We start from the raw sequence: 25360 nt of genomic DNA on the forward strand, positions 1-25360 counted from the left end.
GGACGGGAGGAGTCGGCGGCGGATCTCTTTGTGGAGGACCTGATCACTACCCATCTCCAGCCTCGGGGACTGAGTAAATTCTTTGCCGTGGAGAGGGCTCATAGAGTTCCCGTGGGAAGGCCGAAGGTCGGAGCCCCTCCGCGGCCTCTTATTGCCCGTATTTTTAACTTTCGGGACAGGGACGCGATTCTGCAAGCCTCCAGACTGCAAGGGCCGATTAAGCTGGAGAACATGGAGGTGAACTTTTATCCTGACTTCACCCAAGCGGTCCAGAAGCAGAGACTGAGCTTCCTGGGCGTCAAGCGGCGGCTTCGGGACATGAACTTAAAATACGCCATGCTCTTCCCGGCCAGGCTGCGGGTGGAGGTGGATGGTCGCACTCACTTTTTTGATCGTCCTGAAACGGCCGGGGACTGGCTGGACACTTTGTCTGGGGGTCGTGATCGGGATGGCGGGGGGGGGCGGCGGGAGGAGACGGCCAACTGGACCGGGACTGAGGTGCTGATACTGGGACTCACTCTGGACGAATATGCTGCCACTTTCGGCCAAGCTTAGGGTCTTTCGTTCTTTTGTACTCGTTTTCCCTCCTTTGGAGGTGGTGCGGGGTCTCGAAGGGGTACTCTTTCCTCCTCTAGGGGGTCTAACTAGTTTCAATTATATAGGGGCGACAGGCACACTGCAAGTTGGGGGGGCTGTCTGGGCTCATGCAGGGGTGCAGGGAGGGGGGAGTTTTGTTGGGGCGGTTGGGTTGGGGTGGGGTGTTGTTCATTTGTACCACAAGGCAAAAGTATCGTCGTGCTATTCCTAAAGTGCTCTCTGGGGGACGAGTGATTGCTTTCGTTTATGATGGGAGGTAGGGGACTGAGTCTTTTGTCCTGGAATGTTAATGGACTGGGGGACAGGATAAAACGAGGTGTGGTCCTGCAGTTCCTGAAACGAATTTCACCCGATATAGTTTTTCTGCAGGAGACACACCTCATTGGCAATTCCTTTCGTGCTATGAATGGACGGGGCTACCGCCTTGTGGCCCATTCGGGCTTCACGTCTGGTTCAAGGGGTGTGGGCATCATGGCCAAGACCTCGCTCCCGTTGGAAGTTGATGAGGTGCTCCATGATGACAGGGGACGTTACACGGTTCTGGTGGGTAGAATGGAGGGCAGAGTGGTTGTTTTTGTTTCTGTCTATGTCCCGCCAGGGTTGCAGATGACCACCTTTGCGGATCTGGGGCGCCTCCTCCTTGGCCTTCCGGAGGGGATTCTAGTGGTTGGGGGGGATTTTAACGCTGTGGTTTCCAGAACTGAGGACCGTCACCCCCATAGGGATCTCCCCCGTGCCCAAGCGTGGTTGTCTGGCCTCTTGGATACCTTGGGGCTGGTGGATTGTTGGCGTTTGAAACATCCTACGCAGATACAGTACACCTTTCATTCCGGGGCCCATGGCAGTCTCTCAAGGCTAGATTATGTCCTGGTGCCGGCGGCGCATGCGGGGAGGATCGGGGAGGTGCGCCATTTGGCGCGGGGTATTTCAGACCACTCCCCGCTCTTGTTGCACTTCGATATTCTCCCGAGGGGAGAGGGTAGGGTGGTCCCGATTAATCCCTGGTACTTGCGTGACCCCACCATTCGCGCAGAGTTGGTTAAGTCCCTTAAGCGATATTTTGACGATAATGTGGGGTCTGTGTCATCGGCGATATCGCTGTGGGAGGCATTTAAGACGGTGATTCGGGGGGATGCCCTGTCCCTTATTTCCCATTCCCGGAGGCACGAGCGGGAGGAGGTGACCCGTGTTGAAACTGAGATAACCGAGTTGGAGGGTGACCTCGAATGTGGGGTGACGGATGACAAATTACATGTTCTCCGACTCAAGCAGGCGGCCTATAAGGCCCTCGTCACGGAGGCGGCCAGGGGCCTCAGTAGAGAGCAACAGGGGAGACTGTATGATGTGGGTGATAAGGCTGGGAAATTGATTGCGTGGCTGGATAAAAAGGAGAGAGCGAGTCGAGTTGTCCCGTCGATTGAGAAACTGGATGGTGTGTGTGTCACTGAACCGGAAGAAATTGTTGATTGCTTCGCAGAATATTTCCGTGGGGTGTATTCCCCGGTGTCCTCCCGTTCGGAAGAGGATTCCCATGCCCTGCTTAGGGATATCGCGCTGCCTTCCCTTTCGGAGGAGGACAGAGTGTCGTTGGACGCCGCCCCAACCTCTGAGGAAATTGCCCTCGCCATACGTTCGGTCGCTTCCGGCAAGGCCATGGGTCCTAATGGTCTTCCCATCGAATTGTACAAGCTGCGACCGGATACGCTGGCGCCGCATCTCCGTGCTATGTTCCTCGCGGCCCGCTCGGCGGGTTCCCTCCCACTAGACCAGCGTCTGGCTACTATCGTGGTTATTCATAAGGAGGGGAGGCCGCGGGACCGGGTCACATCCTACCGGCCTATTTCGCTGTTGAATGCGGAGCCCAAAATTCTCGCCAAGGTGTTGGCTAATCGGCTGGTTGGCGTGGTGTGCGATTTGATTCACCAGGATCAGTCCGGCTTTATCCCTCATCGCAACACTGCGCTTAACCTGCGGCGCTTGCATGGGGTGCTCGCGCGTGTCCCGTTCATACGGGAGCCGGCCATTTTGGCGTCCCTGGACGCCACTATGGCGTTTGACACACTTGAGTGGCCATATATTTGGGCGACACTCGCGAAGTTTGCGTTTGGCCCGGGATTCATCGGTTGGGTGAAATTGTTGTACTCTGGACCGCTGGTGCAGGTGGTTGTGAACGGTAGAGTGTCAGCTCCGTTTGAGCTGGGCAGGGGCACGCGGCAGGGCTGCCCGTTATCACCGCTCCTTTTCGCGCTTGCCTTGGAGCCCCTGGCGGAGTGGCTGCGGTGGCATCCTTCTATCCGTGGTCTCCGATGGACCCCCGAGTATGAGGACCGCGTATCTCTATACGCTGATGATATTCTTCTGTACCTGGCTTCCCCACGTAAATCACTGATAGTACTGGTTGATGTATTGCACTCATTTGGCCTCAACTCCGGCCTTGTCATCAACTGGGCTAAATCGTGTGTGTATGTTCTCTCTGGGGAGGATCCTATCCTTCCGCGGGGTTGTCCTATCCAGATCGCCCCGCGGGGATTTAGGTACCTGGGTGTCTTCATTACCCTGGACGCGGAGGCCCGATATAAACAGAACTTGCTTCCCCCCCTCCAGCGCCTGAAGGAGGACGTCGCGCGTTGGAGGCGCTTGCCGCTCTCGCCGCTCGGCCGGGCGGCATTGTTTAAGATGATGTCGCTGCCACGTTTCCTGTACGCTTTACAGAATACAATGGACGTTGTCCCGGCGCGCTACTTTCGCGAGGTGGAGAGTTTGCAGCGCCGACTGTTCTGGGAGGGTAGACCGCGTATCGCCCTGGCGAAGCTGACGCTCCCGTGGTACGACGGGGGGGTTGCCCTCCCAGATATCAAGCGATATTATTGGGCCTCCCAGCTGGCTGCGATCAATCACGGCCTTTACGGGCCCGCTCTAAACCCGGCCTTTGAGATGGATAAAATGTTACTGCCGGGTGGTGACTATAATCGGGCGCTTTATTCTAGCTCGCATGACGCGCGGCTGATGGGCCCCACGCGGGTCATGGTATGGGTGTGGCACGCGGCTAACGTGGCGATGGGGTGGAAGGATCGCTTGACCCGGGCGACGCCACTATACGCATCTGAGCGGCTGGGCTCCCTGTGGACCTCGAAGGGCTTTGAGAAGTGGGACATGATAGGCATCAGCAGGGTGGGCGATCTCTGGACGAGGGGGGGATTCAAAACGTTCGATGTGCTGCAGACAGAATTCCAGCTGCAGGACAGGGAGTACTTTCGATATATGCAGATTCGTCATGCGTTGTGCTCCGTATTTCCGGACGTTGCCTCCATCCCGGAGTACTCCCCTCTGGAGGATCGAGTGCTAGATGGGCATGTACCGGACGGCACGATTTCATTAATTTACAAAAAGCTTATCAATGACCGTTCGGGACTGCTGACTGGCCTTCGTGAGGCGTGGGGGGCTGATGGATTGGAGCTGGATGACGAGGACTGGGTGTCTGCGGTGGCCTCCCCGAAAGAGGTGGCCATACCGGCCTGCCTTCGCTTCGTCCAGCTCAAGATACTCCATAGGGTCTATGTTACGGGGCCGAGGCTGATGCGTATGGGCTATGCTGTGGACGGGTTGTGTAAGCGTGGGTGTGGTTCTTTGGGGCCCTTTCTCCATATTTTGTGGGAATGCCCGGATGTGGTGCGATTCTGGCGTGGTGTGCATGAGGTTTTGCAGGTAGTTACGCATGTGCCGCTGCTGCCCGAGGCGAGGAGATGTCTTCTGAATGTGTGGGAGCCAACCGACTACTTGGTGCCGCAGACGTGGTGGGCGACTCTGGGATATATGGTGGCCAAACGTGACATTGCGCAACTGTGGGGTTCCCAGAGGTCGCCGACTGTCTTGGCGTGGAAGGACAACATGGATTGGTGTATGTTTCGGGAAAAGGTGGTGTATGTTGCGAGAGGTAAGCCTGGGACATGGGTGAAAGTATGGGGCCCCTGGAACGCCTACCGTGGGGGAATCTGTACCCCGCCGTTACTGCCTGATCCGTCACCGGCCCTGTCTCCTTAGCCTGTTTGTCTTCCCGGTTCTGGGCAATGAGTCTACTTAGTCCCCGTCCTGACCTATTCCCCCCCTCGATATTCCTATGGATCGGTGGGGTCCCCCCCCTAGGGGAGCACATGCTGTTGTTTCCGATTGTGGGTTGCCTTGTGGACTTGTTTTTTGTTGTTATTTATATTAAAATGAAACCGTTGTGTGGGGTCCGGATGGTGTGGCTGCCAACGCTTCTTTCAACTCCTGTGAATTCCCTTCTGCCGCAGCATGCATGCTATTGTCTGTATCACATGCTCCTTCTCTTTGCTAGCGGCCGGCCTGAAGGTTGTAGGCCCATCTTTGTATATCTTTTGGATTCTGTAATAAACGGTTTAAAAAAAAAAAAAAACAAGCACAATTGATCACAAAAAGATGATCTATAGCTCTTAATGTGCTGTGATTGTAGTCTGATAAGTACACAGCCAATGGGCTGATAAGCAGACTCAATTAGTCAGCAGGGGACTGTGAGTGCAGAAGCAAGTGGGTAGAGACAGCAGGGGGAAGACAGAACAAGCATTTGCAATGCAAAAGGTCTCGCATTGGGAATGATGGATGGATGGGCAAGGGAAATGATGGATGGATGGGCAAGATGGCGGCCATCATGACGGCCGAATGAGCTGCATTCTCACTCTCCACTGCTGATTTCCCTTTTGTAATGAAGAACCTTGCTGTTTGAACTGTTATCAGAACTGCCCGTATTGGGAAAAGTGGGGTACACAATTCGTTTGCTCACCTGGATGATTTGAATGATTTGGCACTCCCAGTCTTGGGTGTGGAGCATTCTGCTCCCCTGCTATCTTGCATCTCTGGCGTCCTCGGGCCGGGTCAGCGTTGCATCTACTGGATCTGCCGTTTCAACTGTGCAGACCGGGTTACGGACGCTGTTACCCGCTACTATGCCACCAAAGGGATCCAGTAAAGGTGTCAGGGGCAGGGGTTCATCATCTGCCCCTGGTGTTCTAGTGGAGACTCCCGCTGCTGATGCCCGCGCTGATGGCCGGGAGGTCGACAATCTTCAAGCAGCTCCATCCTCCGCGTCCGCACCGGAGGCGGTGAAAAGCAATACCGCTGGTCGAGGGAGACACACGGTTCCAGCGCTGTTCAAAGCGCAGACACAGAAAGCTAAGCCGCCGAGCAGTGTGCCCGGGGGCAGAGTATCTGGGTCATCTAAATCGCCTATTTTCACCTCAGATGTCGGCGCAGGGGCACAAGACAGTAGGGAGCCTTCTTCTGTATCTATTCTCCCGTCTGTGAACGAACTGACACTCCAGGACACAGAGTCTGCTTGTGTGAGATCAGGTAGCTCAGAAGCTGATTCGAGTTCCATCCAGCAAACAAGTTGCATTCTGGTTAGTGTAGTCCCCTTAGCCGGTACACAAGTGGCAGAATGCTCAGACACAATAAAAACAGGGGTTTTGAATGGTCAAAAGGAAGATCTTGATTCTAACAGGGAAGATGACCCTGTTGATTAAAAAAATTCTCTGTCTGATGTATCTGATTCCTCAGAGGATGATAACCAGGATAAAGACTGGGCTGGGGATGGCAGTGACACTAGCAGCTTTCACTGGGAGGCTGATGTGGATCGTTCTCAGCTGGGCTCAGAGACTGTAAATAAAACGGGCGCAACTTCAGTTTGTCCTACCTTGTCTGAGGCAACCACAGGAACTATGTCCTGGGATTATTCATTTTCACCAGGCTTGGGAGATAAAATCAATATAATGGACGGAGTAACGACTGCCTCAGCTATCACTTGCTCTGAAGAAATCACGCTATCTACTATCTATCAGGTGATGATGGCACACAGAGAGGAGTCAAGGGCCGAAAGCTAGTGCACACAAGGGGCCTGCAGGAAACTTCAAAACTCCATCCGTAGGATGGCCAAGACCTGTTCTGACTTTCTTCAAGAATAGTAGAAGCAGAAACTAGGATTTCCCGTCTCGAAGATGATCTGGCCCAGCAGAAATCTAAGGTGGAAACAATACAATCGATTAGGGATGACACTTTGTACAAACTATCTGACTTGGAAAACCGGGCTAGGCGCAATAACTTAAGAATGTTGGGTATTCCTGTAGGCCAAGAGGGCTCTAATATCCGCCAATTTGTGGTTGAACTTTTCGAGGAAGCGTTCCCGGATCTCCCTCAATGGGACTGGAAGATCCAAATTCAAAAGGGGCACCGTTTTCCTTTTAACCAACGTAGCTCAGGTGGTCGTTCTGACAATCGCTCTCGTGCCATTCTGATCTCCCTGAATAACGTTTTGGCCCGGGAATCCTTGTATGATCTGGCTAGGCCCGACCGCAAAAGAACTGGGAAAGGCTGTAACTTTTTCGTGCGCCCCGATTTCTGCCAGAAAACAGTTGAATTGTGCTGGCACCTTCGACAATTGATGCCAGAATTCCAGGTGAAGGGTGCTCAGATCTTTCTCCTGAACCCGGCCAAATTAAAAGTGATCTATAAAGGGCAAACTCATTTTTTCAATCAGAGGCTCAGGCGAAAGAGTATCTATCATCTATGAATACAGGACAAAATCCCTGACTTAATTTTCAGACAAGTATAGTACTCACACTTGAGATTTGACTGACTTTGTTAGACCTGGTACCGTCTGGCCTCTTCAGGGTCAATATCTCATCTTTTCCTTTTTCTCACTTTTCACCCTTTTTTTACTCCCATTTTCTTTCAAATGGTTGTTCTTCAGTTTTTTTATTGCCTTTACAAGATATTTCTCCTAGTGTGCAGCGGTGAGAGAGTGAGGCTCCCAGCTCAGCATCACAAGGGACTATTGGTCCCCATGCCTTTGATGTTGAGGGAGAGAAGGGGGGGGGGTTTGGGGTAAGAAGGCTTTCAGGGTGGAAGGAGGGTTAGGGGGGGTTAGTTTTAAAGGTGGTTGGTGGTGGGGGGCACAAATTGTTCTCTGTAAAAATAATTATGGCAGACAATACAAAAACCTCTTAAAACAATACTTGGCTAATCGTATCCTAGGTGCTATTTTGATTAGAGACACTCGTCCGACATGTCTGATGTTTACTGGGCTGGTCTTGACAGTTTTATCAGATGATGGGTAAACACAACTTTATTTGAATTTGTTCCCTGAACTGTTGTGGTTTAAATGACACAAGGAAGCGGGGTATCTTAGCTAAACTTATCAGGCACTTGGATATAGATTTACTTTGTTTGCAGGAGACCCATGTTTCCTGGAACAATCGTGCCTGGTTGAAGGAAGTTGGTCTTGATCTGATTGCTTGCTCTCGGCAAACTACAACTATCAGGGGAGTAGCTATAATGGCCAGGCAAGGCATCTGTATCACTAAGCAAGTAATGGTGGATAATTTAGGACGTTGGGCAATAGCTGATATTCTAATTAAATTTCTTGAGCATCGAACTTGCTCTGTGGCCCTCTCCCAAAGTTCTATGCGGGGATTTTAATATTCACCTGCACTCTAATTTTCATTTATATAGGAATACCCCATATTCTGGGAGGAAAGGCAGGACATTTAAAGCTATTCGTGGGCTTTGCCACGAACATGCCTTGATAGACGTCTGGCAGAGATTGCGTCCGACTGAACCTGGCTTTACTTTCTTCTCTGTTGCCCATAGTAAATTCATACGTCTAGATTATTTTTTTGTTACTGACCCGATCCTTGAAGGGACTAGCTGTGAGTTACATCCCCGAGTAATTTCGGATCATAATCCGCTAATTCTACAATTACCGCTCAGTGGCCTAAAACCAGCTATGGCAACTTGGACATTTGAGCGAAAACTATTACTTGACCAAGAGTACTGTAGATATATGTCAAACTGGATAATAGATTTTTTTCAGAGAAACAAGGGCACAGCTCCCGCGTTAATTGTCTGGGATACATTTAAGGCAGCTGTGAGGGGGGAGACTCTCAGCTTCCATCTACATCGCCAGAAGGTGATCAAGGAAAGGATCAATGGGTGGGTTAACCAACTTCAAGAAGCAGAAGAAGAACTTATTCGAGTTATTGGAGATCAGGTCCAAAAAGAGAAATGTCAACGTCAGATAGCTATTGTTAGAAATAGAATACACCAATATTTCGGGGAGGAACTTGCTGCTAAGTTTACTCAGTATAAATCGGACATCTATGAGTTTGGCTAAAAGACTTCAGCATAAGGGTGTCTCGAATCGAATAAGTCGCATTAAAGATAAAAAAGACCAGATTCAGGATCAACCGGGCAAGGTGCTGGAGGTGTTTCAAGAGTTTTATAGGACGCTCTACGCTCCAGACGCGGAAGAGGATGATGCAGTTCTACCGGGTCAGGAATTTCTGTGTGACTATATAACATCTAAGGTTACACCGGAACAGTCGGATGCACTCTCCTCCCCGATAACCAGGGGAGAGTTGGAACTAGCGATCGCCTCACTGGCAGCGGGGAAGGCCGCCGGTCCTGATTCACTACCCCTCGAATCCTATTGAACATTTAGGCATACTCTATTAGGGGAGTTGGAATCCCTGTTGGCACTTGCCCAGAACGGCAGGACCCCTGACTCATGGCATAAGACTACCATCGTAGTCTTTAGAAAGAAAGACAAGCCAGAGGTCAGTCCCTCCTCTTATCGACCGATCTCCCTATTTTGTGCTGATAGTAAAATCTATGCTAAAATCATCGCACTTAGATTAGGAAAGGTTATTGCCCCCCTAGTCTCTATTCGCCAGCACGGTTTTGTGCCTGGCCGCGATACATCAGATCATATCAGACGGGCAATTGCATTATTCGATTGGGCTCAGGCTTGTAAACAACCTTTGGCAATGACCCTGTTGGACGCCGAAAAAGCGTTCGACAGGGTCTCCCGGGGCTTCTTATCGCAACTGCTAAAAATTAAGGGATTTCCACAAGAGTTTATCACAGCCATACAAGCTTTATACATCTCCCCAGAGGCCTCTGTCCGTATCTCAGGACAAGAGTCGCGCTCCTTTCCGATTAGCAGAGGAACCCGTCAAGGGTGTCCCTGCTCTCCGCTTCTATTTTCAATTTATATTGACCCCCTCTTGAGCAAATTGGACAACAATATACTGATACAGGCGGCTACTGTTAACGGTGTGGCTTACAAAACTTTAGCTTATGCAGACGATGTCGCCATCTTCACAAAGGACGTTTGCCTGGCTCTCCCAGCAGTCTATGACGTAGCTAAGCAATTCGGTGCAGTCTCGGGCTATCGTCTTAATGTTGACAAAACTCAAGTCATACATTCAGATGTTGCAAAATCTGTAGGACTCCCAATATCTTCAGTTGCAACTTATTTGGGGTGAAGATCACCCCTTCAGTAGAGAAGATACCAGAAATCAATATATTACCTATCATCAAAGAAGTGAATCAGACTCTTGAGAGATTAGACCACTTGCACCTCTCACTCCATGGTCGCTCCAATGTTTTAAAAATGTCTATATTCCCGAAATTTCTATACTTATTTAGGACCATCCCTATCGAATTCCTAGTGCAGAAAGGGTTTGTTTTCTGGGGCTATCACAAAGCCAGAAGGGCTTCTAAATGGCTAATACTTCCTGGATTAAGTGGCGGGTGGGGCTTACCTTCTTTAATGCTATACCATTGGGCCGCACTTTTACAGCAAATGGGACTATTATTATCTGGGGGTAAGGCAGTGGTGCCTGAATTTGCTAGATCTAAAATTTTTGAAACTTTACTTGGGGAGGATGCACGTAATTGTTTAGTCAGAAATGTTGAACCAAGTTATTATAAGAAAACTAAATTCAAAGTTATTCAATCAGTGTATTCTGTTTGGAAAAAGGTTCGATGATGGTCTGGCATACCAAATATTAACGTGCATACCCCCCTTTTGTCGTATGGTCTACTACCCTCAATCTTTCTGGATTCGATCAACTTTAGTTGGGTTAAACTAGGGATTAATGTATTGGGCGATTTCTTTTCTGAGGGTCAATTTGCTTCTTTTTCTGACCTCCAAGACAAATATGGGCTCCCTACTAGGCATTTCTTTAAGTTCCTACAAATTAGGAGCTATTTGTTGAAGGTAGCAAGCTTAGGAGCTGTTAAGTTTGAGAAAATTCCTCTTGTAGGGCTTATAGAGGAAAGATCTAGGATTGGGTTAATTTACCAAACACTTATCTCCGACCTGCCTGATGATTCAAGCACCCAAAATGATAAGTGGGATAGGAAATTTGGACAAGAAGGTACCGATCTGGCAATTTCTCTGGAGCTGGCTAACCAGACTTTAATAACTGGTAGTCTCAAGGCCCAACATTACATGTCAGTATTTGACTTATATTATACTCCCGGGAAAATTTCGAAATGGTCTAGTAATCGTGGGAATTCGTGCAGCAGATGTGGAACCCTTGCTGCTGACACGATTCACATGTTTTATTCCTGCTCCAAACTGGCCCAATATATTCAAGATATTGAATCTTTTCTTGCCCAGATTAACGGAAAACCCCTGACTTTAACACCCACGTTAGTGATCTTGGGGGTCGATCAGATGCAAAATTTGGCAGTGCGGAGTAAAGCCGTGCTATGTCTGTTTTTAGAATGGGTATTACTTCCCAATGGATCTGCCCTGACCCACCTACATTTATAAACTGGAGGGCCCGATTGCTGGCCATATATAATATGGAATCAGCAGTATATAGATTAAAAGGACGAAGAAGCCGGGAGATCGGCCAGAAAATCTGGGCCCCTATTATGGATTGGATAGCATGAACTCGTCTTCATATGTTTTTCCCTTTTTGGTCTTTTTCTCCTTCCCCTCTTATTTCTTTAATCCTACTTATTGCTCTTCTTATTTATTTATTTTTTTTTGGGCTATGCGCTGTCAAAATTTGCCGTTAACTGTTAATTATGATCTGCCATATCGTTCATATGTAAGAAAAATTAAAAAAAAAATTAAAACAAAAAAAGCAATAGGTTTCGCATTTGCGAAATTTTAAGCTATTGTCATTGTAAATGACTATGCCTTTTATTTATGTTTTCAAAACCAACACATAGATAAAAGGTATCTCATTTTCAATGCTAGTAGCTCAAAGTCTCGCAAATGCGAGACCTATTCCATTGCAAATGCTTGTTTTTGTTAGGCATGGGGAGATTAAGTGATTTGCCCAGAATCACAGGAAGTTCAGCGTTATTGCAGAGATTTGAACCCAGTTCGCCAGATTGGAGCCGTTAGGCCAACTCCTCTCCTCTTAAGTAATGCATCACTTCCTGCTACATTTAATTCCCCTTTTAAATTCTTTTGACCACATTTTGTCATTTTAGAATCGAGGAGCTAAGTCTCTGCCCCGGAAACTATGAGCACCTCGCTCCAACCCTGAAGCATTCCCAGCCTGCTTTGATAACGGCAGTCAGACTCTATGCATGCCTGTTCCAAGATTGTTGTCCGTTCTGTGTTCCTAAACCACATTCCGTAGCTGTACACATGTTTTTTTCCACAGCATGTTCTCGCTGGAAGTAATTCCACTCACATTTTACAAACTTTTGTTCCAATTTGACCGTCCCTGTTTTATTTTGTTTTCAAGGCGCTGTATAGAACAGGATGCATATCGCTCGTAAAAAGTCTCTCAGCAGCGAATTTATGAAATGACGGTCAGCCGTTCTCCTACATTACCCCTAGGTGGAGCTGTTGTTAAACAGACACAGCAGTGTTTCTTCCCCAGAAAGTGTTATCAAGACACTTCTTATCTTCGTATAATTCGGTGCAAATAGAGGCGGGCGGGCCAGCTAAATAACAGAGATAGCCGAGCCGAGAACAGAGTATGGTTTAACCCCAAACGCCCAAACTCGAGCCGAGCCGACAGGATCCTTGGCGTGTTAATCATGAAACAAAAAACATGTAAAACAAGCTGTCGCCGTGAAAGCGCGGGGCAGGAGATGTGCGTATGCGTGCACAACTCCTGTCCTCTGCACGCGTGCACGTCTCCTGTCCTCTGCACGCGTGCACGTCCTGTCCCCCATCCGACGAAAAACCGACAACAATAGATCTCGCCAAGGAGAGCAGCGCATGCGCTGCGTCGCTAGGCAAGACCTAAAAAACAAGTGGTGAAAGGGCGAGGCGGGTAGTGCGGGATAACACATGAGTAAATTGAGGGGGAGAGGGAAGGTGAGGTGCAAAGGAGAGGATAAACAGAAAAACAGAAACCGTCCTTGTCCTCTCTGCCCTTAGCCTTGATGCTCAGTGCTGAGATTCCCTGGGGGAGGTCTAGTATAGGATGGTGATGAGGTCACATAACTTCTCTTAGCATCTGAGAGTCACCTGCAGGCCCAGCCTAGTGCTTGCCCAGCACTCACCGAACGAGTGTACCTGGAAGATGGGTGTGTTCAACTTTTTAAACCATAACTTGTGTCTGGTAGAGCAGGTAGGGAGAGGGGAATGAAGAACAAGCATTGGCATAGCCAATAGGTCTCGCTTTTGGGACCTTATAAGTATTTATAATATCCTTGGTGCAACGACATCAACGGTTGCATGGCTAAACACTTATAAGGTCCCAAAGGCGAGACCTATTGGCTATGCCAATGCTCGTTTATTTGGCGACTTGTTTAACCGTGTCTCACATAAATGGCAACGGGGAAATATCTGTATACTGCAGGAGCGGGCTGCAAAGCTGTAAAGAGTATTTTAATGCATGTCTTTACCCTGCCAGGGAAGGGGGTTTCCTTCTGTGCCACATACACAGAAGAACTGGCATACACCTAGGCAGAATATGTCATACGATTCCGAGAACTGCTGAACAAGCCCTTTGTAAAGGAATTTGCCACTGTCTATGAATTTCTTCAATATCAGGACATTTTGTGGGCAACGTTCGTTAAAACTGCATTCTATGTGTAACAGGCATGCAAAATATAGAGAAAAATAAAAACAGACTATTGTTCAAATATAACACCAGAAACTGCATTACTTTGTGGCACGTGAATAATATGCAATCCTTTTACAAGACACAATGGTATTCATTTTATCAACCTCTGTAGGACGAAAGGCGGAATCAAGTCTGCCAGGAAGGAAACCTGTGACCAACAGGTTATGCACAGGGCTGGCTGCTACTCGCTTATGTTAAAGCACTCCTCCCACCCAACAAGGGCTCCAGTGAATGTAGCTTTTGAACTGTTCATTAAGTGCAAAAATGAATAAAACTGAAATCAGCTCGGATTTATTGAAGTATACTAACAAGTCAGTAAATAACACTAAACGTAATGCTAAAGCAAGTTCAAGTGTTCATAGGAAAGACATACATTCTGTGGCTGTTTGGAGCATGATGGCAAAATATTAGATTTTTTTTTACATGTAGCGACGAGTTGGCTGTTTCAAAAAAGGCGTTTTACTGGGCAGCCACGGAAACAGCTGGTCAGCTATTTTTCCGCTCCCTCACCCAAAAAAACAAACAGTCACATTGTTTGTAATTACCCAAATCCCACCTCCGTTGGCTGGCCTTAGTTACTTCACATTCGAACAGCAATCTGATCGAGCACTCTTGTTAGGGTTTCATTAGTCATGGGTCCATGAGAATGCGCGAGCGGCTGACCAGTCTATTTGAATATGAATCTTCTGTGGAAAGGAGCAATAAAACCGGGGGCAACAAAGCCGCTTCTCAGGGGAATTTTTGCAGAGTACCACCGGCTCTCATTCTTAGATCTTAGAAACAAGCATGAATTCAAGGAAAATGCACGAGAGAGATAGAGTAAAGCGCACGTTGTTGTGATTCCTTGAGGCAGCAGGAACACAGCCCCGGTGCCCTAAAAGATCATGGGTCCTGCTGTGAAAACACATCATGAAAGTGAAAGCAAGCGCGAGACAGGCAAGAAAAATGTAAATAAGCGTGGCCACGCTAATTAGAAACAGATGGCCCCTGCGCGCCGCTGCTCGCTCCCGCAAGATGGATGCCAGCATAAGCACGAGTGTTTGAAAAGGGCAGACCGATTTCTAAAGGTCATCTCCTAGAGCAGCGCTGCTCTAGGCTCGACCTAAAAACAGGAGAGAGGCAGGAAAAATTGGTGTAGCGGCAGTGGCCTAACACAGTTTGTCAGTTTTCTCACACATAATAAATGTCACACATACAATCTTAATTTTTCTTCTCAATCTAATTTTAATGAAATAATAATCCCCTAGTTTGGTCAGAACATTACACGCTGTTCTTTGGGTAATGTAGGTCAGTCAAATTAAGGATTATGTACAGCACACTAAGTCAAGAAGAGCTTGGAGTAAGGTATCACAAGAAGACATCCATAAACTGCACTCAAGAGTTTGACTCTTAGCACATCCACCAACTTGATTCAGTTACCCCCGAAAAATCCCAAATAAATTTAGAAAGATAGAGTAAATGTTAATAAATAAAATGATACCAGAACATGAATCAGTAAAACTGGAGATATTTAATTAAAAATTTGGGAAAAAGGCACATATAAAGAACAAATCACCACTCTCATTTATCTGGTCGCGCTAGATCGAGGTAAAGTCACAAGTTCAGGCAGACTACAATGGAGCATCAGATACAGGGACTAGGTTAGTCCCGCTTACGTGTTACTTTCTGAATCAGAAGCAAAGATTTCCATTCTTGGTGGAGAAGGCTATGAGTAGCAGGTAAAGCGTCGTGGACAGCAGTCGCTGTGAAGAGAAGTGAAGGCCGGGCATAGTCATTGTTGTCCCTGTGGCACAAAAAGCCAGTCGAGGACGGTCGTTGCAGGAGCTTGGCCTTGGTCATCAACACGGACTGCCAGTGCTGCAGTGCTGACTGCTAATCTTATGTTGCTGGTTGTCGCTGTAGCACAAAGAGCTGGTTTCACCGAAGCTTTGAATTGGTGGTTGTCATGGGTGGCAGAATCTAGGCCGAACAGGTCCATTCCGAGTTGCCCAAGAGAACAGCCCAAACTTCAGGATTCACCTTCTCACTTCAGAAGGAATGCGCTCTGATGCCAGTCAAGGCTCCAGGAGACGGACCTAGATAAAGGGCACCTCTTAGGGATCACGGACTCACTCCAGCTGAGGCCAGCAGGGCTCAAGCAGGTACAGTTCTTTGGCTCGGTCAGGGGAAAAGTTGTGGGTTCTTGTGCATGATGTGATTAAGTTCAGACGGCACAATGAAGTGGATTGGTTATTTGATATCTATAGGTTTTTAAACGTTACAGAGTGAAATAGTAAACTGCTATGCTAACATTGACTTGCAAGTGTTCCCAGCCTAACAAAGGGGAATGATTCAAGCATGTGAATCTTTGAAAGATTCAAGGCTAGAGAACTAGCCTAAATGAGGCAGCATGTTCTCACCCATCTTAAAAGCCATCAGCGGTTACACCACTATAAAAGATATCCTTGGCAGATCCTGGTATTCTTAGTAACGCCTACCCCATTTCTGTGTTTCCATTTCACATCCTAGAGAAGTACATCAGAAAAGAAGATCATGGCTTTTGTGGACCATCACACCATCCTGGATGCAGCTCAGTCAGGCCACAACATAGCATGGAATCAGCTCTGGTACACTGGGTACTTAATGCCCGAGGAAAAGCAACATTAATACTACTAGACTTTTTGGCTGCATTTGATACCATATCTCATGACATAACGCTGATTTGTCTGCATGGAATTGAAATAGGAAATCATTTCTTTCTTGTCTTGACTTGGCTCCCTTCTAAGTGATTGTATCCAGGCAGTAAAAGTTGCATCCTCCTACTCAGCGCCTGAACAAATGCACAAAGGGCCTAGGCATCATCTCTGAGCCATATTCTCTTGAACATCTGTGGCCTGCCCCTGACGACCCATTTGATTAGGTCTTTCGGTTTTTCCTTTATGACATATGCGGGTGATACACTACTCATCATGTGCCTAGATGACACTTTGAAAAGGCCTGAGAAGACGGAGATATTTATTCTGAACCGTGCTAGTGAAGGCTGGTCAGATAGCAGGTGGCAATCCGACTTGGACCCTTCTCCTGCTCCATTTACTGTGGTTAGGAACTTAGGAGACCGCTTAGATAACACTCTAACACTTTGGGCTCAAGTCAACAAAGTTACCTCCAAATTATTTTATTGTTTGAAGGTCCTTGAAAGAATCTGCCCATAGCTCACTATTGACTGGTGGAACATTGTCTACCAAGCTATGATTCTCTCTAGGATGAATGACTGCAAAGCCCTTTACCTAGGCATTGCAATCAGCTTAAGGCATTATTATCTATATTACAGATAGTTCAAAAATTGACAGTGCATGTTTTCTTCAGTCTTTTGAAGTCATCTCAGGTTTCTTTTTCCGTATTGAGCAAGAAAAAGTATTTAAGACACTGACTCACTCATTGTGCCTTACATCATTTGGTACCTGGCATTATCCAAGCAAACTTTAAATACTGCACACCTCCCTGGTTCCTCAGATCTGCCTCCTCGCTTAATCCTCATTATAGAAAGGAACACCAGAGTGCTCTTTTCTTTTTCATACAGGCAGCAAGGCTGTGGGGCTCCTTTCCATGCTCTCTCATATGCAAAAAAAATCATTTGAACCTCAGAAACTCTTTAAAGGCATTACTCTTTCTCTAGTTGCTGCTGCTGCTGGTCTTAGTTATGATGTCTCCTATATGTTATTCCCACCCTTTGGGGTTACAGTCACACTTTACCAATCTCTAAAAACATACCCATGAACCCAATTATTGTGGGGGTGGCAATATCACCTTGTTTTTACTGTTCTGCCATTGTTGGAATTAGTTCGTCTTCACAAGCCAATCGTCTAGACAAGGAAAAACTAGCATGGCTTGTCACCTTAGACATGCAACCAACAGAGACAGATACTTTGTGGACACTCATGGAGCATATTTGATAGCAGATGGCAACACTTTGAAGTAGGTAAGACACTCACCCCATTACAAACCTCATATGCTTCTAATGTTGTAAATGCATGGGACTAACTAGGTATCTGTCTTGTAAGACTATGGTCCCCATGAAATCCTGCCTCTCTAGCATAGGAAGGACATCCTGCAATATTGTCAGCTTGAATCACTGGGTCTTTTTGTAGAACCATATGTCAAGTATAAGTCTCAACATTAAATGCACATTTGGTATGAGTAAATTATTTGTTTCTCTTGTTGGTTGGCACCAGTTCTACTGCTTCCTTGATCATACACTCTTACACCTCTTGTTGAAGTAGAGGAAGATAAAAAAGCTGCTTAACTGTAACACCTGTTTTCTATCACTGGTATCTTCATTAAATTCATAAAAACTGAATAATCTCACGTGTGGGGATCCCGGAACATTTTGAAAGACCGAGAACAATAATTACCTAAATAAAGACAATACGCAATGCCTATACAAAGTCAACATTTGCTTTGCCTTTTTTTTTAAACCATATAGAAGAGGAAGTATCACAATCCATATTGAAACATATGGCAGATTGGTACTGCCAATTGAGAGAGAAGAGACATAACTGTCACCTAAAGGCTACCCTTGGACTTACTTAATCCCAACAAGCCCCACAGTGACAGCGAGCCACCGGGTGACAGCCCGCCGCCAGTTCATTTAATGGCCTTCTTCTCTATTACGGGACGTTCATTAATATTCATAAACACAGAATAGAATAGAATGCTCCTCTCTACCCTAAGGCAGACGCTGAGTCATATGAAATGGAAGCATCGAAACATTATAATGTGACACAAACCTGAGCTGTGTACATGCTCAGAAGCTAAAATATTGTGATGATAACCTTGCAATGCAACAAGACGTAACTACTAAATTAACAAAAGGCAAGCACAAAAGCAAGCTCTGAAGGCATGGAAATCTAAGCAGAACTGCAAAGATTACATTTGTACCTTGCCATGTATTTATTAGCCTAACGAGGAACCGTACTCAGTCAATTAAGAACACAAGTCTTGTCACCAGAAGCACCGATCAGGGCACTTTAATGATTTTTCCCAATTTTTATAAACAACATTTTGCTGGGTTGCCATAGAAAAGTGCATTATCTTACTCCGCAATACTAATCTTACGAATGATCAGCTTAGGTGAATAGCTGCATGAAGAATGGCCAGCTCACCTGCAGGATCATGAAGTTATAACTTTGATTTGGAGAATAAACTCAATAATAGGGCACCCTAAAAGGAAATTCTTATGGTAGAACCAAGGATGAGTACTGCAAATATGTTTGAAAACATGCTAAGATATCCTAAAACCAACTCAAGAACGATACAGATACTTATTTGAATGACATGATGTTTTACGATAAAAAATAGTCCATTACCGAAGCGCAAAAATGTGTGAAGTGGTGGAAGTGATAGACACTTTGGACCATAGTACAGACATTTACTAGGTAAAGACAAATAGATTTATGCATGGGCCAGGAGTCATAGTGAGACCGAAGAAGGTTAAAACCAACTTGGTAGGCACAAGAAAATATCTGCAAAGATATTTACAAATTATATGACTTTCAAAATGATATGTTTCACAGCTACATGTACACATTCACATGTTCATACGTATAAACCAGCTTCACATGATTGAGTCACCAGGGTAGCTGGATATGGTGCTGATAGCTTATTAATTGTTCAATGTACATAGAACAAAGTAACTCTTTGACTTTTTAAAACTTTGAGCTCCGCCTTCTTGTGGAAGTGGAGAAAAGAAAGGCATATATAGCCAGTACACACATACACATAACACTCTAAACCTAAATTATGTACTTTTCCAAACTGAACTGCTACAGGTTGTTAAGTTGCAACAAATGAAGTCTGCTGACCAATGAATGTTAATAGTATTAATTGGAAACGTTTAAACTATGACAGTGAAAATAATCTAAAGACATGAAATACCATTGTATGTTAAGGACATTCTCAGTTTGCCCTCTTAGTTAGTCTGGAATGTGCTAGTGAATTTGGTATACTCCTTGGAAATGTAACAAATTACTAATGATGGTCGCCTAATAGCACAATTCAATGGCCGAAAAAGAGCAACAGACCCAAAGTAACACCAACCTGTATGGGCCATGAGAAAGCAGTAGGTAAGTAAGAACAGTTTGAAGCATGTTGGTCTGATTTGTAATATGCTAGGTACAGTGCTCCAGTACATGTAAGAAGTCTGAATAAGCCGAACTAATTGAAGTCATTTGGCATTGAACACTGTAATATGATGAGCTGTTCCCTTCACAAAACACATACAGCTTTATTCCATGAGCAATTGTACCAAACATTATGACTATGAAATCTGAGTGAAGAGGATGTTATGGAGACCAGTTGCATGCTTTTCAAAATTGGATTTGGAAGTCTATATACAACAAGAAAGAGACAAGAGTATGACCCTATGAACATTATGAAGAATCAATAAAAACAATTCTTGTGAGTTTAGTGAAAAAACACAGAAGAGCAATGACACAGAGGGCTTCCCAAGCTCTGAAATGAATGCATTTGTGAAGCGTGTTCACTGAGCCAGAGAGAAATAGCAATTCCAATATCAGGATTAGTCCCATAAAGTATTTGTAGCTGTGAAAAAAAAGGGTACTACAGGCACAGTGTGAGAACGTCATCCTTTTTGACCTGTTCACCCCCATTTTTAGGCCTTGACAGCGCTTGCGCGGTCTCTTGAGACATATTGTATTCAGGATATGGGAATGAAGCTCCGCCCACTTTCTGCCCATCTTTTTAATTGGCTCCAATTACTGTCCTTCGTAAATGGTGGCTTTTCATTGGTCAATAGGATTGGTGGAGTCTCCTTAGTACCGCCTTTTCTCTTGTTGTAACCTCCCATTAGGACTGCCCCTGTTACATGTGTTGTTACTCGGGATGTTTTAATTACAGCCGGGAGCACTATTTTGTTAAATCCCTTTCTTCTGCCTACTGTTGAAGGCAGGACATGCTCTCCCCAACGCTCTTTTTAAAATTAATTAATTTAACCAGCGCGACATGCCCCAGCTCCAATAATGGCGGCCACGCTTTTCTTTTGTTATTTACAGCTCACCACTCAGCCACATGCCTTTTTTTCTGTTTCTTTACTTTTTTTTACAATGGCGGCATGCCTCGCTTTAGCTTTAAACATCTTAAGCATCTTTGCATTATTATTAGCAACGGCAATAGCTCAAACTTTCAGTAATGCAAGACCTATTTCATTGCAAATGCTTGTTTGACTGATGTTGGAGGTAACTGATTCTGACTTAAAAAAGTAATACCATTTTCATGCATAACAGTTTCTTGTTTTTCTTTTTTGAGTCACATTCGATGATAAAAATATGCTGTCCTGCCACTACAATTTGATCTCCCTGCTTGTTAAGACTTTCTTTCATTGAGTCCAACCTGTGTGCAAGAGAATCAATGTTGTGTAGTGTTGTGTATAGTGAGTAGGCTCTTCTGCATTTCAAGCAGAAGAGATTTGACATCTGGTCCCTCCATGGGGGGAACAGAGGTTGGGACAGGGTCAGGGGTAGTCTGGCTACAATTTCAATGCTTGGGGTCAAATTATAATTTTCATTGCATAGGGTCATTTTTCTCTATGGTTAGCATCTACTGTGTTGCTGAAGCAAGCTGCACAGTTGCAGGCTTGTCATCTGGTGTACCACTAGGCATGTTTGAGGTTATTTGGTCCCTCATTTGTGTTGTTGAGTGTGTCTTGAACAGGGCCGTACTGGCAGTAGCAGGCACTGGGCGTTTTCCCAGTGGGCGGTAAGGGTGGGGGCAGTTTTTCAGTGATTGGGGGCGCTTTTGTTAATGGGGGCAGTTTTGCAGCAGTGCTGCGATATCGGTCCTCTGTAGCAAAAGCAGCAGCAGTGCTTCTCACTAACTGATGGGCTCAAGGCTCGCTGAATATGTTGTGATTATGGAGGTAAAAGAATATATTTTGGTGCAGGGCTCTGAAGGAGTCCTGTACCAAACTGTGAAAAAGCATTGACAAGAACCTCTCTGCTGGCAGTTCCTACCAGTGCTTTAGAAATGAACACCAGCTAGGTGGAGATTTCTAAATTTGGTGGGCAAAGTAGTCTGGCTGCCATTAAGTCCTCACCTTAAAATGAGGGTGGGATGGGATGGGATTTGCTCCCAGTTCACCTTTGAAAGCACTTCTAACGCAAACATTTATTCATAATCAAAACTCTATGGCTTGTTTACATGCTATGTATCAACCAAGATTGGATGATCTGGTTGAATTAGAATATTGTACATGTTTATGTTAATATTCAAAATTTGGTTTTATTTCGTCGTATACATTTTTTAATGTATGTGAAAAATATTTTATGTACTGTTTTATATATGTATATATATTTGTATGTATGTGTGTGTATATATATATATATATATATATATACACACATACATATATCAGCGCTCCACTTGCACCATGCCAGAATCACTCGGGTGCTTTTGTTGCGGCGGTGCCGTCCGCATATATTAAAACTCAAAACTTCCTCGTATTCAGGAAATATAAGCACTCACAGGTAGCGTTGTAACAGGTCTTTTATTTTCAGAACAAACGCGCTTCGGCGGTCTGCCTTCTTCGGTGTTATCAGCCAATTTATGGATTGATTTTCCATTGTTGATGTTTGTAACAGCATGTCGTTTATTCACACAAAAAGGGAATATGTAATGGACATTTGCCGATACATGGCCGATCCACGGCCAGATGAAATGAATAAGGTGTCACGACTGTAGTAGGTAGATATACTATCGAAGATGTGATATGAAATTGTTGAACATCGGCGTTCACTAAATAATGGTGACACCGTGAAAGTATGCTTTTAATGTCAGTTAATGAATTTATCAATAGGAATTTTATTATATACTGGTTTGCCTTAAGTGCGTTAGCATATGTAAATATAAGACCTAATGAAAAGCAACGATTACACATTACAAGATGGCACTATTGTTTATGCATCTTGCTTGTCTATTGTTGATGTTTAACCTGCGTGTGTATGTTTAAAAGACGGCTGCCCGCGGTGTGCTGGTAACACCGAAGAAGGCAGACCGCCGAAACGCGTTTGGTCTGAAAATAAAAGACTTGTTACAACGCTACCCGTGAGTGCTTATATTTCCTGAATACGAGGAAGTTTTGAGCTTTAATATATGCATATATATATATGATTATGACTATGCAGTCTACATTGTATTATGTTTAACTAAAATAATATTTTTAAAATATTACTTTACTGTTTATATTTATTGGATAATCGATATTCGTACTTTGTTTTGAACGATAGTCCTTTTCACCATATTTTTGACACGATATGTTTGTCATTGATATAATAAGTATGGGGAAACAATATTAATGTAAACAATATTTTTTTGACACAAATTTATGTGTCACGATATTTCTGAGCATGATATTTTGTCATGGGGCCAACTGGAGTGCAAGCCGGCAGGTGGCTGTGGCCAGACTTTGCCTGGATGACAAGTCAAACAGTGGGGCAAGACCGCTCAGGATAAATGCCTATTCACAGGAAGGGTGCAGGCAGTCGCAGCGGCAGGGATGCGCCGCCGCTTAAGCGTAATCTATCACCTGGCTCGCACAACTCTTCAGAGTCTTAAACTGCACTCCAAAAACAGTTTTTCTTACCTTTTTACAGCTGGTTAATATCTGTAGAACAAGGAACTGTCAGGTGTTTTCCCTGTTCGAGAAGCCTCATTGGAGTGCGCCATCTTTAAGCCTGACACTTGGGTGTCCCCCATTAACTATATAATTAATGACAAGTGTCTACTTTCTGTAGTTCGTGTTTTTTAAAACCTTAATACATTTTGGTTCAAGCCTAATATTGCTACATTGGATCTGTAAATATCAGCCAATAATAGCATGATGGGCAGTACGCACTCACCATGTTTTGCAAACACATTTCCTACATTCTGTGAGCACAAAATTTATGCATGGCCTCTAATAAAGGTTTGTTTTGATATTTGCATTGTACGAAGCCATCGCTGTCCAAAGAGTAGAAAGAGAAGATTCTATGCGAATGTTGGACCTTATTACACTTGCCATCAACATGATGTTTTTCGTGCTAATCATACGCGTTCATAAATAACAAAGAAAAGAATTTGCTCTAGACCTCTAATATACTACGTGACAGAATTTGTTTTTTATTTTTATTTTCAAATACATTTGGTATTTCTAATAGCAGTTATTTAAAATAACTTTTTGACTGAGTCTGTAAAAAAAAAAATCACTCCCTTATCGCTCCAGTGTAAAGAAATACATATTTTTGATCTGTGCATCGTAGTCGTCCTCAAGAAAGCGTCAAATTGGAATTTGGAAGGAAACAACACTGATCTGGCTTGAGGTAGAGCCAGCCACTAATAGGTGAATATTCAACAAGGTAGTCCTTTGACTCTGACTAGCTTGGCCTGGATAGGAGGAAAGGTCAACCTTCTCCGACCCCAAGCATTGCTCTTCTCCCAGGGCAGGGGGCAGGCTTCCATCCCACTCACCTTTCCAATCAGGGGCTGTCCTGTGGAGTTAGTAATGAACACCTTTCTCTTCACGCCATCGTCGTAAGCCCTGTTGGATCCTGGGGGTCCGCTGCTGGCAATCACTGGTTCCTGATAGGAGAAATACAAGGACACATGGTGAGGTCTATGCATGCACCAGCCCTGTTAACCACAGTCCAACAGCTGTTGTTACCCGACACAGAAAGAAAGCGTTTCTATGTGCGCTTCCTGGGTGTGAGAAAACCTGAAAGCAAACTTTATGTCAAATTTCAAAGATTTCTCTGCAAACATGTATAAAATCATGTGTATAAAGAAGATGCAATTTAGTAGCACATACTGCCAAATACATTAGTGCAAAGAGGGTAAAGAGATTCGTACACAATATTAGTCAAACAGTCCGATGTCCATCAGGGCTACCAATTTCCTTTCCTCACTTACCACGTAGCCCTCATGGTCTCCTACCTTATCTTTACTTTCACTACTGATCACCTATTTGCTTGTGCTTTTTTTGTTGGTTCTACCTCTGCCACTTCTGCAGGGAAGCTATTTCAGTACCAAAAAACAATGTTCACAAGGAACTCATTCATCAAAATCAATATAAAATTCTGCAACTATATTAATTGCTCTGAATAAATCATAAACAAAAGTTATTCTCTACATTAATAACTCTCCATCAGATCCAAAAGTTATTCACATTATTATTTTATTCACACAAGTTAATTAAAGCCCATAAACTTGTTTATCCGATTTACCTAACATCAGCCGAAGTAGGTAATTTTATTATGCAATATAGGTATATATCACCAATTCATTTATTATATACAATCCATAAGATATTTACATATTATTACACATTTAGCAAACAAATGTGGACCCCAGTGATGTGACCATAACCTATTTTAGTGAATATTTGTGTGACGTTGTGAAAAAAAGGGAGGAACAGGTTATTGGTAAAGTACAAAAGGATGAGCCCGATACGTTAAGGATGACTTGTTTTATGCTCTCTCTCTTGTCTGTTGTCGACGGCGTTTCGACCCACTCCAGATATGGGGTCTCATTAGGACTGGGTTCTGGGGAATGATTTGTTGATCTTGTGGGTGAAGTGTTCTGATTGGAGCTACTATCGGATTATAAGCGCCCTATGATGCGTGATATCATAACCAAATGTTAATCCATGATTTGGTACCGCAGGTGCCAATCCACAATGTTAGCAACTCTGTAGTGCTCTTTCAAAAATAACCGTCGGCTTGAATTAATGGGATAGCGTTGCTCTCTCGATTGAGAGCAGTATATATACAGACCCTCTACTTGGCTCCAATTGTAGTTTCTAAGATACGGAACTTGATATTTCGCTCCTCTATAAG

At 45.0% G+C, this 25360-nt stretch overlaps 1 protein-coding gene across 1 annotated transcript in view; it reads right to left on the reverse strand.

Annotated features, from left to right (window-relative positions):
* GAA (alpha glucosidase) overlaps positions 1 to 25360 on the reverse strand; it is a 467310-nt gene that overhangs the window by 333963 nt on the left and 107987 nt on the right. The window contains exon 9 of the mRNA XM_085617437.1: positions 23997 to 24107. Coding sequence (XP_085473563.1) covers positions 23997 to 24107 — 111 coding nt within the window. The remainder of the gene's footprint in view (positions 1 to 23996; positions 24108 to 25360) is intronic.

This window comes from Triturus cristatus, chromosome 7 (assembly GCF_964204655.1).
Source record: "Triturus cristatus chromosome 7, aTriCri1.1, whole genome shotgun sequence".
Taxonomy (NCBI): Eukaryota; Metazoa; Chordata; class Amphibia; order Caudata; family Salamandridae; genus Triturus; species Triturus cristatus.